The sequence below is a fragment of the Electrona antarctica genome (assembly GCF_951216825.1).
Source record: "Electrona antarctica genome assembly, chromosome: 3".
NCBI lineage: Eukaryota > Metazoa > Chordata > Actinopteri > Myctophiformes > Myctophidae > Electrona > Electrona antarctica.
In genome coordinates, this window is record NC_136808.1 from 53,370,030 (window position 1) to 53,388,403 (window position 18,374).

The 18,374-nt window shown below is 43.3% G+C and overlaps 1 protein-coding gene across 4 annotated transcripts in view; it reads left to right on the top strand.

Annotated features, from left to right (window-relative positions):
- The window catches only part of rnf111 (ring finger protein 111), a 64,210-nt gene that overhangs the window by 8,707 nt on the left and 37,129 nt on the right, over positions 1 to 18,374 (top strand). For all 4 annotated transcript variants that reach the window (XM_079497793.1, XM_079497795.1, XM_079497794.1 and 1 more), the window contains exon 3: positions 4,722 to 4,854. In XM_079497793.1, the coding sequence (XP_079353919.1) occupies positions 4,722 to 4,854 (133 nt within the window). The remainder of the gene's footprint in view (positions 1 to 4,721; positions 4,855 to 18,374) is intronic.

The following is an 18,374-nucleotide window of genomic DNA, read 5'->3' on the forward strand; positions in this document are numbered from 1 at the left end:
TATTCCCCCGGACTGCACGCATGCAGGGAGGTGCAGACATAGCCTGGTCAAGGACTCCCCCTTGGCTGAACGTGTCATTTCCAACTCTATTGTCGGCGCATGGAAACTAGGGGCTACTAATATATACTATTCTCTGCCTATCGGGACGTAACTCGGACGGCGCTGAGTTGGGTCTGGTGGCCGTCGCAACGCTCGGCACGGCGACTCGCTCGGCGGTTCCTCACGTGGCTCAAGGCCACCAGACACGGCGCTCCTCCGTCATTGACATCAGTGACACAAAAAGCAAACGCTCCCATAGTTTCTCTTCCGGATTTCCCAGTATGTTGATTATCACATACTGGGGATATTTCTAAGGTGCTGATTACGAACATTTTCTTGATTATCGGGTGATAACAGTTGAATGGGGTGCTAATAGCATCATGCAAGTTTCACTTTCTTGAAGATGACTGCAAAACAATACATCTGATAATGTATTCTGTCACTGTGCCTGTGCCTCTTTTGAACAAGGGCTGAATCACAGTTTTCACAACGCAAAACTACTGGAGGAGTTTGATTGGCTCTGAAATGGGCCGGGCAGCTGTTGGTCCAAAACAAGCTAACCAATGCATCATTAGTTCAAAAGCAGTGGTGATGAGGGACTTGTGAGTAGGAGACATTTTCCATCTCCCCTCTGCTCCCACACCTGGTCAACTAGTGCTCAGACTACAGACAGCTCTACTTTTGTTAGAATGCATGTGTCGTCAGTTCCTAAATCTTCCCAGCACCCTCATCTGAGTATGATGACACAGCTCAGTTCAGCATGCATCTAACAGGCACCCTCTGTTTCCTGAGCTGAAAAGAGGACTTTGTCACAAGAGAACTCGGTGTTTAAAGGAAATGCGAACTACCCTTGGATAAGTCTCACCTCTATCTCACTTCATTGTATTCCTCTTCATGTAGCCTTGACAATGTTTGGCACTGCTGTGACCCTGAGGGGGCTATGAAGGGGTCAGGGGAGAGGTTTGCGGTTGTGCCTCTGATTGTCATGGGAGGCAGGTGGGTGGAGAAGACTCTGGCTCCCAGCTCTGCACTGCAGCTTTTGCATAGAAACAGCGGGTCTCTGAGGGGAACGAGGCTTTTGTTTACAACACAGCCGTGGAGGGAGGCAGCTGCTGGAGCAAACTTTATAGCCGATGCTTGGTACAATCACACCTGTAATGGGGCACAGACCCAGATGCACAGAATGTTTGGAATTCGTATAGACATTTTTCAGCCTAGATCCACGATTAACAAGAACCCATATATTGTGAAATTTACACAGAATCAAGAGCACAGGTGACAAAATTGCTTATTTTTTACACAATATCTGAGTGAGGTGCACCATCTGAGATATCAAAACTGTTTGTTAGAGTCACATGAACAAGTGCTTCTGTTAGAGTCACATGAACAAGTGCTTCTGTTCAAACATAAACCAATTGCCAATCCACTTAGTTGCAATTCATATGTATTATTAACTGTTAGTGTAACAACATGTGGTTGTTCAGCATCCCAGGTAGCTAGGCTAGGAGAGGGTGCTAAGCAGCAGTTCCTAGGAGACTACTGGAATAGAATTTACCTTGGGCAATAATTGAGTTCACCAGCTAAGCCGCTAGTTACTGCACACTAAGACACCGCCTTTTTTAACCCAGTACTTAAACACAGCTAAGCTTTTTTTTAATACATTATTTTACAATGGCCTATACATTATTCTACGTGTTTTTTTTTGTTTTTTTAAACATATGTTTATTGATTTTTCTTTACAACAACATAGTCCTTTCAAAGCATTTCTTCACATATATTTTTCCCCCCACAACCCCATGGCAGCACAAATACTAAACAAAATCTTCGAAGAAACATCAGGAAATGTCCATAAATACAGAACAAATTTAAAAAAATATATACGTGTTTTATTTTAGTTTTTTCTTAAAGGGCCATTTCACCCCTTTTGCAACCAGCCACTTATTTTATTGATGTTTAGGACACAAGAAACACATTCCTGGGGTTTTAAATGTGTGTAATATGTGTTTTTTTTTATATTTTAGTCATCTTCATGACCAAAGTTTGTCATGAAAATGTAGTCTCACTTCCTTCCTGGACTACAAGTCACACCTCCACGCAGCTTCCCCCCCTCTCCACAAGGAGGAGCAGTGCACCAAAGCATTATGGTCATTGTAGGAATTCAGCTATCCAGTCAAGTCAAGCCCTAGTCAAACACACAGACTTCATTATTTTTCTGGCCACAGGGTGCAAATTTAAAATTGTGCTACTACAAATCCTATTAACATTGAGTGACTGCAGTTTCTTCCAGCTGTGAAATGTGCCTTTAATTGTTAGTTGAACTGCTTGAGATGTTCCAACTGCTCTTGATTTTAACATTTTAAAATGGTATGTGTTCAATACCATTTTACCCCGAGGTCCTGCTGCCGACAGCAAGGCCAGGCAGGGCGAGTGGAGTGAGAGAGCTGTACTGGACCAATCAGAGGCTAGATCTCTTGATGCAGCTGGAGGGGGAAAAAAGCCAATCCCACTGCAAACAGTTTGGAGCGGCATTAGCTGACCTACATTTGTTTTAGGCCTAGTACCACACACACACACACACACACACACACACACACACACACACACACACACATACTGATTATGGTTGTCCATCGAATCCGATGATGACGTCCACTTATGTCCTTAACGGTGAGTTATTTGGTGGCTAAAGAGTCCAATCCTGGAATCACTGGTACTGGCAGTCATGGGTGTGTTCCTCGTGTGTCTCTGTTGCCACACACACACACACACACACACACACACACACACACACACACACACACAGACACAGACACAGACACAGACACAGACACAGACACAGACACACAGACACAGACACAGACACAGACACACACACAGACACACACACAGACACACACACAGACACATACACAGACACATACACAGACACATACATACATACAGACATACAGACATACATACATACTTATAAGGTATGCCATCTGGTGGCTAATGAACCAAACACACATTCTCAGAAGTTGAAGCAGTTTTAGAGGACCCACTTTTAGGCCAGTGCAACAGAGCATGCTTTTGCCTTTTTTAAAACCTTACCCATTTTAACCAAATACATACATACATACACACTATATATATATATATATATATATATATATATATATATATATATATATATATATATATAGGGGAAAACGTGAATAATCTACCAACTTTCAGTTTGCGGGGAAATGCTGTTTGAGTAAGAATGCAAAACAAAAGTAGGACAAGAGGAAGAGTACATCTCCCTCCACACATTAGTGTATTTGTGTATCCGAGTTCGACATTATGTGCACACGTTTTTATATTTAGCATTTCCCATAATATACAACATTCACAGAGATGCGTACACGTAGCAGAGCGTGGCCCACATTGCCAAAGGAAGTGGGTTTAAACCAGGTTCCATTTGAAAAGTTCTATGTTGATGAAAACATTGAGATTGTCTTGCTGTATCTGCAGGAGTTTGCATGTTCTGTCTGCTGTGTTTGTCATGGACTTTAGGGCTGTCGCGATCATGAAGTCTTGCGTTTGTGGCATTGAACATTGTAACATAAATACAAATTACATTTCTTTTTGGCTTTTAGGCTTCCTTAAACAAAAATTTCACAGGGCAGATATGACAAATAACTGAAATATACAAAGAAATTCAAATAACTTTATACTTTATTCAAAAACAAAAAGAACTGGAAATAGCCGATCGCCATTAACCCATTTTGACCTGAAATCAGATTCTAAAAATGTCTTCTACATCCTGACAGTTTTCTGAAAAAGCTATGTTTCTATGTCAGTGGTTCTTTGATTTTTCAAAAATAGCAGATCTACAACCTCATAGCGCGCCACTCGGTGGCGCGCTATGAGCTTGTAGATCTGCTATTTTTCAATAGCTAAAGCATAACATAATGCTAACACCAAAAGGGGTTCCCGCCCAAAATGGGTTAAATAAACAAAATTTTCACAGGGCAGATATGACAAATAACTGAAATATACAAAGAAATTCAAATAACTTTATACTTTATTCAAAAACAAAAATAACTGGAAATAGCCGATCTACATTAAGCTCAGACGAGTTTGTCGATCTGCAATCCCCACTATTTCTTCACGACATGGAAGAGATTTTACAGCATGATGATTATCGTCTCCGTGTCGGGTGGAAACCTCATATGTCCAAAACTACAAGCTCAAAACGCATAACTTAGCAGCGTTTTGAGCTTGTGGATCTGCTATTTTTGATACCATTGTCACGTTGTTGTATGATCACCGTCCTAGAGGTTGTTAACCCATTCTGACCTGAGATCAGATTCTAAAAATGTCTTCTACATCCTGACAGTTTTCTGAAAAAGCTTTGTTTCTACGTCAGTCGTTCTTCGATTTTTCAAAAATAGCAGACCTACAAGCTCATAGCGCGCCACTCGGTGGCGCGCTATGAGCTTGTAGATCTGCTATTTTTCAATAGCTAAAGCATAACATAATGCTAACACCAAAAGGGGTTCCCGCCCAAAATGGGTTAATTCACAGGGGAAAAAAGGTTTCTGCCCGACAAGCAACGTCATGCAAAATAATTGCGATTATCTCAAATAATTGTAATCGGCCGATTATGTAATGTAATGTGAGAGGCCTGATGGAGTTGAACCCTTGGTTATGTTCTTCAGGTGCTCTGGATGAGGACGTGGTGGTGATTGAAGCCACCCCAGCACCGGCGCCACCAGTCACTGCCAGCGAGGAGATCAACGTCACCTCCACCGACAGTGAGGTGGAGATAGTCACTGTGGGAGATGGCTTCAGGTAAGCAACCTCACTTCCATAGTAGAAAGCTTTTCATGTCCGCCTCTCTCTAGAAAGCATTTTATGTCTGTCTGTCTGTCTCACGCGCACGCGCGCACACACACAGGAGTTCCTCAGGCAGGTCATTCCAAAGTCGAGGAGCCCTGACAGCAAAGGAACGGTCACCCTTTGTCTTCAGCCTCGACTCAGGAAAAACCTCAGGCTGTGCTAGCACTCGCTAGCTAGGGGTTAATGACTCTAAAATAGAATTAGGGGCCAGGCCATGAATTGCCTTAAAGGTAAATCGGCCTAAAAACCTAAAAATCAATCCTAAAGCGGACAGGCGTACGGAAGTTCAACTATGATTAATTAATAAGCAACCACTCTCGTGAACCTCTCTGACAGATCATTTGGAGCGCTAGGCTAGCTCACAGTTTCATGTCGCTCCAACGCGTGGCCTTGTGTGTCTATGCATTATTACCTCCCCCTCCCGTGCCGTGTGTCTCTGTGTATCTATTCTGTCCCCCTGTGACACCATGTGGGCCAATAGTAATACAATCATTATCATACATCATGGAATTCAATTTTGAAATCATGTTGTATGGCATCCAACTCCAAGTCTATGGACTTTTGATATATATATATTTTTTTGTGGCTTTCGCCTTTTCTTTTTTCATAGAGGGATAGAGATGGTAGGCTGACTTGGCCCAGCCGCCTGGGCCAAGTCTATAGACTTTGTTTAGAGCACTTAACAAAACAGAGTAGAAGCCCAGACTATGGACTTTTAACGTTTGTTTAGAGCACTAAACATGACGTCATGTCATGTGGCAGAACTTTACAGAACTTTAAATAAACAGGCAGGCAGGCAGGCGCCCCTCACTTCACACAAGTGTGATTGCTTATTCTTCTACTTCTTCTCCTTCTCCTTATTACAACCAGCCTGGTGGTGCTCCTTCCACTGCCCACCTCTCTACCTGTATTTCCCATATTCCCACGTGTTATTGACTTTCCTTGGTGCGTGACGCTAGGCGTCACTTCCACCAGCTTGATTTGATTATCCCAATTTCTGCTGCCAGAAATAGCAAGGCTACAGTGTTGATTTCACTCCAGCCAGCAAAGTCACATTGTCTGATTGTCAGCCCAAATTAACATGTCTCTTGTTTGTGATGGGATTTGCTTTGTCACTGGTGGTCTGACAGGATTGCAACTTGATTTGCTTCAGCAATGAAAGGGTCACTATCCTGGCTGGTTAGCCATTAAGTTAAATGTCAGCCAGGTGTGGCTAATCCTTTGCAGCATGGGGTTATCCAAACAGTAGGTAATAAAGTAACATGACGGCATGCTAAGTAGTGGGCCTGCAACTAAGTATTATTAACCCATTTTTGGCGGGAACCCCCTTTGGTGTTAGCATTATGTTATGCTTTAGCTATTGAAAAATAGCAGATCTACAAGCTCATAGCGCGCGCTACGAGCTTGTAGGTCTGCTATTTTTCAAAAATCGAAGAACGACTGACATAGAAACATAGCTTTTTCAGAAAACTGTCAGGATGTAGAAGACATTTTTAGAATCTGATCTCAGGTCAAAATGGGTTAAGAATAAATGAGTGTTGGCCTGGGTGATATGGACCAGCGGTTTTCAACCAGTGGTCTGGGGACCACCAGTGGTCCTTGAGGGGGTCCCAGCTATGGAGAGTTTGTATTGGTAATCAATTAGTTACTTTACTTGAGAGCGTAAAATGAAACCAAATGGACCCGTATGTACAGGTCTAACTCTCAAGAGTTAAATTATTGTTAAACATCTCCATACTTAATTTACAAGAAGTCTACACAATTAGAGAATGTAGAAGAATTGTTATTTTGATCAACGTTTGCCTGTTATTGTTGTTCATGATAAAATACCACAATTCTTTTGTTTGTCTCTTTGTCATCATCGTTGGGCAGATTTGTTTTTAAACAGGATTTTTTTTAAAACATATTTAGATTTTTATTATTGATGGCTTCCATTATCACATTGCAACTTTTCACGAATAGTAAGCCTACAGTTTCTATTAGCTTGAATTCACCATTGATGATGTCACTGGTGGACGGGTTTCTGAACTGCCCACAGCCCTCCTATGAGACACAGACCGAGTAGAAATAAATGGTAGTATTTTATCATGAGCATTAGTGAGGACCCATTATATGAAAGGAGGTTGCGAAGTGGTCCTTTAAGGTCAGTCAAAGCTCCTCCCTCATTGTGTGTGTGTGACTGTGTGTGACTGTGTGTCCGCGTGCACATGATGCTTATTTTATTGATAGGGCAAATATCAGTTTCCACATGTCATAATGAATAAGGTCGGGCAGATGCGAGCTAGACAATGTATATGGGGAGGTGATTGCTAATCGACGATAGCAGCCATTTGAAGATGAGAGCAGGTACGTAAGAGAGGGCTGAGTGAGAGAACATGAGTGGATTTGCATTGCATTGCTCATGGGTTCCCTGGCTCTGCTTACAGAGGGCCCAGTGAGTGGAGCTGCATGCCTGGTTGTTTTTAGCATTGAAGACACGTCCCCCTCCAAAGGGGCCAGCTCATCATCTGATCTCAGTCCTTTCAGTGCCTCTGTCACTAAACCCGTTGAAGAAATATCAGACCACTGCTTAATGCCTGGTTCTTCAATTCATCTTTTGCCATATCAAGATTTGGCTGGTGAGGTGTACCCAACATGTAGGGTGTAATAAGCACTTATAAATAAATACGGCTGTGAATCTTTGGGTGTCCTACGATTCGATTCCGATTCTTGGGGTCACGATAGTACAAAAGGTTTTAACTTCTGACTGAGTCTGACACTTTTTCTCCACGTGATTTCCTGCTAGACTGTTTAACCAAGAGTCAAACGGTGACTCTGATATGTTAGCCAGCACCATCTAGCGTAAAACACTATGACAAAATACGTCCTTGGTGGTGTGGGCTTTGGCCATCAATTTGTTAACACTCTTATCGCCACCTAGTGTTCATTCAATGATACTGCATAGTGCCAAATAGAATGTAGCTGATGACGTCAGTTTTCATCCGGGTCACACAGAAGGAGGTGCTAGTTGTTTTAGCTGATATGGCTTAGCTTTAGCCAGAAACAGCATCATGCCCGACATATTACCAGTTACATCTGAACATCGGACAGATTGGACAAAAACAGCAACTTTGGAGTATTTTTCTGCGAAAACAAGCAGCAAAGAAACTACAATGAATGGATTCCTATGGGATCCATCCCCATGCTGGGAAGGACGCAGGCCTTGCCTAGCAACCTGGAGCAGGCTAGAGGTTTGTTTTTAGCGTTGGCCGGTTTGTTTTGATATAAAGCTTTTGAGCTGCGATATCGCTGCTTTGGCACAGACTCAGAGCGGGTGTAAATCTATCACTGCGATATAGCGCTGATGGCGCTAAGCTTGTTAATAAACAGAAAATACACTTTCAGCTAGGTGACACAATTTCAGCCAATCAGGAGAGAGTAGCCATTCATCAGCTTAATTTGTATAGTGTTCCAGTTCCAATTTTGTCTGCTCATTTCTTTGAGTCATCACTTACAATTCCACTTGTTTGATCTGTATCCTGACTGCGTTCTCTATCTTGATTGGATAAAATCGGTACCCCGAAATGAAATGCATTTTCAGTTTAATAAAAAGCTGGAGAGACATGGAGACTCCTTTTACTGAACAAACTATATATCTATAGTAGGGATGTCCCGATACCCTTTTTTCGTTTCCGATCCGATTCCGATCCAACAATTTCTGTGTTAGCCGATACCAATGCTTTATTTAAAAAAGTGTAAAGTACATGTGCTCATGTTGGTTGCGTTATCACGTAGAATAACGTGAAGTTTAGCCCTGGTGATGTTCCACTTTGCAAGCACACACACACACACACACACACACACACACACACACACACACACACACACACACACACACACACACACACACACACACACACACTATATATATATATGCTTATTATATTTGAATAATCTTCTCTTTATTTTAACCAACCAAGGCATCCCTTTGCACTACATTTTATACAGTACCTTTCTAAAAGACAGAGGGAACTGTTAATTGTGTACCGTCACTTTAAATGCGTAATGTATACATCATCGTACGGCGGTGTCACGCACCAAAAATAGCCAGTCTACAAGCTCACACCGCGTCTGGTTGCACTGCGTTGTGAGCTTGTAGCTCTGCCTTTTCAGCAACGATAGATTGAGAAGTTGCATGCACCGATGCACATTGGAATACGTCACGTATTATGTGAGACTATTCAATCGATCTGCGGGAGATATTATAACTACGCTTCATCCTCGCTATGAGTCTGGCCGCGCCAGGCTAGGAGCTGACGGCTCCCGTGTTGTTTCGACTCGCTATCGCATTTGGCAAGTTACAATGAGCGTCAGCCCACCGTGGCCCAGTCAGTCAGTTTAGAGCTTATTTGTCCAGTCTAACTTCGAAGAGAGGGGGAGAAAGAAAAACAACAAAAGATAGTCTACTTGGCAGCCTTTGTGCATGCAAATTAGTCGCAAACTACAGCAAGCCGCCTTTGTTTTAAATTGTCCCCCATTCGCACGTCGGCAAAGCCGTTCACACCTACGGCTGGAGATGCGCGTTTTCAATACCGGCGGCCCCGTCTCACCGTGCTGCGCGCATCACGTGATTAAATAAAATGTGGTATCGGATTGGTGCGGGGCGTACTTGCCGATTCCGATATGACCAAATAAGGGCATATCGGAGGGCATTCCGATACAAGTATCGGTATCGGGACATGCCTAATCTATAGCAATGAGTACTACTATCATAATATACTGTAGATCTTTTTAACACTTATTTAAACCAAAGAAAATCACTTGCCCTGCTTTTAAACAGCGGTTCGTTCCCCGTCCCTCTATCACTTCCCGTAACCTTCTCTCAACCTTTAGCTCTCTGCCTTTCTTTCTTTTCTCTGCATGATTACCTCGTGCACTTTGTACGCTTCATGTCTGGCTTTCCTTATGTGTGGCTTGAAAAGTATTTGCAAGACATGAAGGAACAGCATGATGATGAGTTCAGAGTGTCGAAGACATGAAGGAACAGCATGATGATGAGTTCAGAGTGTCAAGACATGAAGGAACAGCATGATGATGAGTTCAGAGTGTCAAGACATGAAGGAACAGCATGATGATGAGTTCAGAGTGTCAAGACATGAAGGAACAGCATGATGATGAGTTCAGAGTGTCAAGACATGAAGGAACAGCATGATGATGAGTTCAGAGTGTCAAGACATGAAGGAACAGCATGATGATGAGTTCAGAGTGTCAAGACATGAAGGAACAGCATGATGATGAGTTCAGAGTGTCAAGACATGAAGGAACAGCATGATGATGAGTTCAGAGTGTCACGGCATGAAGGAACAGCATGATGATGAGTTCAGAGTGTCAAGACACGAAGGAACAGCATGATGATGAGTTCAGAGTGTCAAGACATGGAGGAACAGCATGATGATGAGTTCAGAGTGTCAAGACATGAAGGAACAGCATGATGATGAGTTCAGAGTGTCAAGACATGAAGGAACAGCATGATGATGAGTTCAGAGTGTCAAGACATGAAGGAACAGCATGATGATGAGTTCAGAGTGTCAAGACATGAAGGAACAGCATGATGATGAGTTCAGAGTGTCAAGACACGAAGGAACAGCATGATGATGAGTTCAGAGTGTCAAGACATGAAGGAACAGCATGATGATGAGTTCAGAGTGTCAAGACATGAAGGAACAGCATGATGATGAGTTCAGAGTGTCAAGACATGAAGGAACAGCATGATGATGAGTTCAGAGTGTCAAGACATGAAGGAACAGCATGATGATGAGTTCAGAGTGTCAAGACATGAAGGAACAGCATGATGATGAGTTCAGAGTGTCAAGACATGAAGGAACAGCATGGTGATGAGTTCAGAGTGTCAAGACATGAAGGAACAGCATGATGATGAGTTCAGAGTGTCAAGACATGAAGGAACAGCATGATGATGAGTTCAGAGTGTCAAGACATGAAGGAACAGCATGATGATGAGTTCAGAGTGTCAAGACATGGAGGAACAGCATGATGATGAGTTCAGAGTGTCAAGACATGAAGGAACAGCATGATGATGAGTTCAGAGTGTCAAGACATGAAGGAACAGCATGATGATGAGTTCAGAGTGTCAAGACATGAAGGAACAGCATGATGATGAGTTCAGAGTGTCAAGACATGGAGGAACAGCATGATGATGAGTTCAGAGTGTCAAGACATGAAGGAACAGCATGATGATGAGTTCAGAGTGTCAAGACATGAAGGAACAGCATGATGATGAGTTCAGAGTGTCAAGACATGAAGGAACAGCATGATGATGAGTTCAGAGTGTCAAGACATGAAGGAACAGCATGATGATGAGTTCAGAGTGTCAAGACATGGAGGAACAGCATGATGATGAGTTCAGAGTGTCAAGACATGAAGGAACAGCATGATGATGAGTTCAGAGTGTCAAGACACGAAGGAACAGCATGATGATGAGTTCAGAGTGTCAAGACATGAAGGAACAGCATGATGATGAGTTCAGAGTGTCAAGACATGAAGGAACAGCATGATGATGAGTTCAGAGTGTCAAGACATGAAGGAACAGCATGATGATGAGTTCAGAGTGTCAAGACATGAAGGAACAGCATGATGATGAGTTCAGAGTGTCAAGACATGAAGGAACAGCATGATGATGAGTTCAGAGTGTCAAGACATGAAGGAACAGCATGATGATGAGTTCAGAGTGTCAAGACATGAAGGAACAGCATGATGATGAGTTCAGAGTGTCAAGACATGGAGGAACAGCATGATGATGAGTTCAGAGTGTCGAAGACATGAAGGAACAGCATGATGATGAGTTCAGAGTGTCATGGCATGTCTCATCACACCTCTGACATCCAGAGATGTCTTGGCTTGCAGGAGAATGTAGAGTTGATTGGGAGTTGGAGGAGGGGAGGGTCACTCAGTGGTCAGCAGGATGAGCAATGAATGATCTTACAGTGCAAAATAAAGTTCGTATTGCAAGTGCAGACGGTGTGCGGGTCTTTGTGCACTTTATGTGCATTTTTCTGAATACATTGAGCCCTGCCTACGCACCCGCCTCAGAGCATACAGGTGTGCATAAGACTTTGTGCACACGAACAGGGGCGGCTGTGGCTCAAGAGGTAGAGCAGGTCGTCCAACGATCCATGGGTCGGCGGTTCGAATCCCGGCTCCTCCTGGCTACATGTCGAAGTGTCCTTGGGCAAGACACTGAACCCCAAATTGCTCCCGATGTGCTGGTTGGTGCCTTGCATGGCTTCCACCGCAATCGGTGTATGAATGTGTGTGTGAATGGGTGAATGTAATGCACAATCTATGTAAAGCGCCTTGGATAAAGGCGCTATATAAATGCACCATTATTTTGTTGCCTAAAGGAGACGTAGTGAAATGAAGGTTTTCGCACTTTTAGAGCATATCTGTGGTCATCATGGGCCTCCCCAACAATTGATGGCAAAACAATGGGATCATTTCCATTTTTGTGTATTTTTAATATCAAACATCCATAAAAATCACATTTTAATTACTTTCTTTGAAAACGAAAACTGAGTGATGTCGTGTCGAGGCCCGCATGAATACAAATGAATCTTGATTTCATCCACCTGTTTGATTCCCAACATTGACGTTTTTATTTATTTCCAGGAAGGAAAAAAAAAGTCTGGGCAAAAACCCATTAAATTGACGATATTCAGACAGTGGCCATCTTGCAGCAAGGTGCTAACTAGGTGCAACTTCCCATAGACAGCCCATTCATCCACACAGAAAAGTCCTATCTGATTGTATTAAACAACGTCAAACTCACCAACATTGCAGCTGTGCGAAAAGCTTGAATTATCCTCTTTTTATCTTTAGTGTTTGTTTCATAAAAATCCACTGTAGACTTGTTATATATGTGCTATTTCCTTGCACAAGAAATTCCTTGCAGGTGATTTCTTTGGAGTTTGGAAGCACTCGTTTTTAGTATAGCAACCTGCTGCCTCCTGCATTATGTGCAAATTCAAAACAGGTGGTACGCAGGGCTGTTGAGTGATATCCAAGTGCACTCCCAAACTCTGACACTTATCATGCACAGAATTTCTTGACAAGAAGTAGCTCATAATGTCTACGGTGGATTTTTATGAAACAAAAACTCTACAAATTGAAAACGGATAATTCAGTCTTTCCATACAGCTGCAATGTTGGTGATGTTTAACCCATTTTGGGCGGGAAGTAAGTCCGGGAACCCCTTTTGGTGTTGGCATTATGTTATGCTTTAGCTATTGAAAAATAGCAGATCTACAAGCTCATAGCGCGCCACCGAGTGGCGCGCTACGAGCTTGTAGGTCTGCTATTTTTGAAAAATTGAAGAACGACTGACATAGAAACATAGCTTTTTCAGAAAACTGTCAGGATGTAGAAGACATTTTTAGAATCTGATCTCAGGTCAGAATGGGTTAATACAATTAGATTCTGTGTGGATGAATGGGCTGTCTATGGGAAGTTGCACCTAGTTAGCACCTTGCTGGCAAGATGGCAAGTCTGAATATCGTCAATTGTGTCATACAGCGCAAACGGGTCTCTCTCTATCTGCTAAATAGCCTTATTTAATTTACACGTGCACGCGGGATGACCTTTTTCGCAGAGCCTGGGAGTCGATGGTCGCTGAGGGGGCGCTTGTTTTACAGGTTAGGGTTAGGCATAGTTTTACGGAGGTTAGGGTTAGGTTTAGGCATAGTTTTTGTGAGGTTAGGGTTAGGTTTAGGCATAGTTTTTGTGAGGTTATATATCACCGCCCTACTAGTAGTAACCGGCGCTGTAAAACAAGCGTCCCATCAGCGCCCATCGAAACCCAGGCTCTGCGTAGTCCTGCGCGCGTGCACTGCACACACTCCTCTCTCTCTCCCCGTCTCGCTAATTAATCAGGCTCATCTACTGCAGGTGCGTCTGGTTTCTGCCGGCAGATCCTGCCGGGAGCTGCCTATGCCATAGAAAGCCTAGGTCTGTTCCAGGCTACTATTGCTGCAATTCAAGTGTATTACTCATTTTGTTGGCATTATCATACACACTGTGCCCAAGCATTTTATTTATACATATTGTTACTAACATTTTGGAGGTGATTGTTACAATATTGCGATTTCAGCCAGGTGTTCTTTGCCGTGGGTATGAGTTAATGACTATTGCTTGGCAATATCCGTCCATAATAATAACACGACGTGTCGTGGGTTGTGCATTTAGTTATTCTGCGCGGGCATACAGCCAGACGCCTCAGGTTGTTTACCACCCCTCTTAGCTCCCCAACTCCCAGCCTTAGTAGAGCCCATAGCTGTGTTCCCACTGTGGTTACCCCTCCACATTACCCCAGAGCCTAGCCCTCGCTTCTCCCTGGAGCCTTCAGGTATTTGGCTCGTATCACACTACAGTGACAAAACCTCAGGTTTTTGCCAAGCCCCCCCCAGTCCCATAGTGTTCATGTTTACCGCTATGCACTGTTTTCCTCTCACTTAACCCCCCCAGGGGGCCATGGCGGTAAACAGATATTTACAAAATAATCCCAGGTCTATCTTGCGGGTAATTAGGGGTACCTCCCTAGTGGGCGTTCTTGGTCCCTAGGTTCAGCCCAGAGCTGAGGGCCAATTAGACCCCAACATAGCCCCCAATCTCGTGTGTGTGTGTGTGTGTGTGTGTGTGTGTGTGTGTGTGTGTGTGTGTGTGTGTGTGTGTGTGTGTGTGTGTGTGTGTGTGTGTGTGTGTGTGTGTGTGTGTGTGTGTGTGTGTGTGTGTGTGTGTGTGTGTGTGTGTGTGTGTGTGTGTGTGTGTGTGTGTGTGTGTGTGTGTGTGTGTGTCATCTGCTAACCTAGGATTTCTTATTGTTTTGTACAACGTCGTACAGGGAATTGAATGGATCTCACTGAACTGAAGGGAATCCCCCTTATCACTAGCAGTGAGTGGTGAGAATGGCATTTCCTGCTCTGAACTGCATGAGTATATATGGACTGTGGACGGACAGGCCTATTTAAAACGGCTGCTTCTCAGGACAGGTCTAGAATTTAACCAAGAACTATTCTATTTCTCGCACCTGTGGACCTAAATCCTCCTTATTGTCTGAACATACTGCATGTATCTGCCCGTATATCAAGAAGATCATCCCATGTTTAAAGCCAGCTGTGCTGCAAGGCACTAATCTGAATCTGATTTCTCTTCTTATTTTAATTACTTATTTATATATTAATTATTTAAGTTGCCTGGGCATAATAGTGCTATCCTCTAGTTGCATATTGTCGCTGCATGCAATAACATGTTCCAATATATCCAATGTAGTTATTAATTATTTAGTCAAGACCAGAGCCATCAATAGAAGAGTTGCGATATTGAGGGGGCAGAAAACAGCCCCCCGGTCACGTGGTTCATGTACTCGGCGCGAGCCCATAGACTCCAATGAACTTCCAGTTGTCCCCCATGCTCAATAGAAGTCTATGTAGGAGAGCCGCCATTGGACTGAAGCCCCATGAAGTGAACGTAGTTTGCGTAACTCTGTCTTAACTCTATGGCTCTGGTCAAGACAAGCTTGTTAATACTTTTCATTGGTTTGAATATTTTAAAACTCATAGACAGACTTGACCACTTTGAGGGTATACTATTTAGGCAAGCTAGAAGACTTGTCTAGGTCCAGTTGTAATTGTAAATTGCAGACAGGTGCTCTTTTATGGCATTTTTGAAGGAGGGTAAGGATCGAGTCCCACATTTTTTTTCTGCTTTTGCCAGACACACTTTTTTTTTTATATGTTTTTTTTTTTGTGGCTTTCGCCACATTTTATTTTATATATTTTATGGAGGGACAGACAGTAGGCTGACAGGAAATGGGGAGAGAGATGGGGGGGAAGACATGCAGTAAAGGCCGTCGGGATCGGGAGTCGAACCCGCGGCACACTGCCAGACTGGATTACCAGCCACGGTGCCTGGACCACTGAGCCACGGCCCAGGCGCCAGACACTCTTGTTTGATGAAGTAAGCCATTCATTTACAAATGGAGATACAAGGTTTCTGCCCGTCAGCCAAAGACGTATCCAAAGCATGCCAGTTTTGCGGCTCTTTTGAGACGGCCTCAGGGCTCAATCCTCCTCCCTCTCGTACTGCTTTACGCCACTGTGGCGAGAAGCCAGTAGTGGAGGAAGTACTCAGATTTTAGTCATGCAGAAATATTCTGCAGAAGTAAATTGCTGGGTTCCAAATACCTTAAAGTAATTTTTTTTGTCTTCATTTTTTTTTAAACGTAAGCTTGTAGACCGGCTATTTTTGAATAGCCGAACTATACAATACAGCTTAGTTGGTAACTAAGTTGGTTTTCAAATAATTGAAGTGGAGTTAAAAAGTATAATATTTGCCTCTGAGATTTTGTGTAACAGAAATATGAAGTATTAAACCATTCTGGACGGGAACCCCTTTTGGTGTTAGCATTATGTTATGCTTTAGCTATTGAAAAATAGCAGATCTACAAGCTCATAGCGCGCCACCGAGTGGCGCGCTACGAGCTTGTAGGTCTGCTATTTTTGAAAAATCGTAAAAATGCGGCACAAATCTTTGAATATATATTCTTTCAGAGCAAACGTTTTTTTAATTTCGACGTCGGGCCTAAATGGGTTAATGAAAATACTCAAGTAAAGTAGAATTACTTGGTTACTTTCCACCACTGTGGGGAGAGAAGCACACCTATTTCCTGGCCTCTCAGTCTAGCCTCAGAGAGCGACAGAGTGACAGGAGCCTTTCCAGAGAAAATGAAAAGGAGGGGATGAAGCCAGGGTGAGAGAGGTAGAGTACAGGGGGTGGGAAAGTGTACGATAGAAATGCAGGGGGGCGTGTAGAACTAAATAATAGTAGCTCTGAGAGAACAAAACGTCCCTGTTTTCTGTAAGCACAGTTTCTACACAGATGACCCGTGTGTACATCAGATATTTATTTAACATACTACACTGTTACAATCTGGCAGAGGGACATTTTGGAAACCATACAGAAGTGGTATTGTGTTTAAAGGGATAGTTCACAATTTTTTTTAACTTAAGTTGTATGAAATACTTGTTATTAATATAGTAGTTGCAACTGTATTAATTGATTGCCTGAGTCTCGTGGTTTGCTCTGGTTTTGGTGAATATTAAGTAGTTCCGGTCATTTTGTGGGGGGCACTGGGGCCACGCATTAAAAGTAAATTAATCCACAACAACTAGCATCATTTGTATTGTTGACCTGTTTCTAAAATATTAGCGCAACTTTCGTTCAACTTTGACCCCTCTATCACATGGAGAAAAAAAAGTGGGCGTAGTGGTATGGACACAACATAGTTCTGTGTGATAGAGGGGTGAATGCTAGAAATAAGTCAACAATACAAATGACGCTACTTTTGTGAATGTATTTACTTTTAATTCGTGGCCCCCTGTGCCCCCACAAAATGACCGGAACTACTTATATTATTATTTCACCGAAACCAGAGCAGAACTCCCACCACAGGACTCGGGCTATCAATTAATACAGTTGCAACCACTATATTAATGGCAAGAAATTCATACAGCTTAAGTTAAAAAAATCTTTAAAATAGCAACTAGAAGTAAAATGTGGTTTCATTTCAGGAATCATTTTTGTAGCTGTTCTTCTTTAGCTATACGTGGTGTACTGTATGTATTTTCTTTCTTTTATTTTTACTTTGAGTTGTGTCTCTCTCTCTCGCTCTCTCTCTCTCTCTCTCTCTCTCTCTCTCTCTCTCTCTCTCTCTCCGCTCTCTCTCTGGCTCTCTCTCTCTCTCTCTCTCTCTCTCTCTCTCTCTCTGGCTCTCTCTCTCTCTGGCTCTCTCTCTCTCTCTCTCTCTCTCTGGCTCTCTCTCTCTCTCTCTCTCTCTCTGGCTCTCTCTCTCTCTCTCTCTCTCTCTGGCTCTCTCTCTCTCTCTCTCTCTGGCTCTCTCTCTCTCTCTCTCTCTCTCTGGCTCTCTCTCTCTCTCTCTCTCTCTCTCTCTCTCTCTCTCTCTCTCTCTCTCTCTCTCTCTCTCTCTCTCTCTCTCTCGTTAGCTTCGGTGCTAGCCATGTCAGCTGGCTCTTATTTACATTCCAGTCGAGCGTTCTAGAAACCCAGAGAGACGGGCTGGTTTGGTGCTTCTAGAAACCCAGAGAGACGGGCTGGTTTGGTGCTTCTAGAAGCCCAGAGAGACGGGCTGGTTTGGTGCTTCTAGAAACTCAGAGAGACGGGCTGGTTTGGTGCTTCTAGAAGCCCAGAGAGACGGGCTGGTTTGGTGCTTCTAGAAGCCCAGAGAGACGGGCTGGTTTGGTGCTTCTAGAAACCCAGAGAGACGGGCTGGTTTGGTGCTTCTAGAAGCCCAGAGAGACGGGCTGGTTTGGTGCTTCTAGAAACCCAGAGAGACGGGCTGGTTTGGTGCTTCTAGAAGCCCAGAGAGACGGGCTGGTTTGGTGCTTGCTATAGAAACCCAGAGAGAC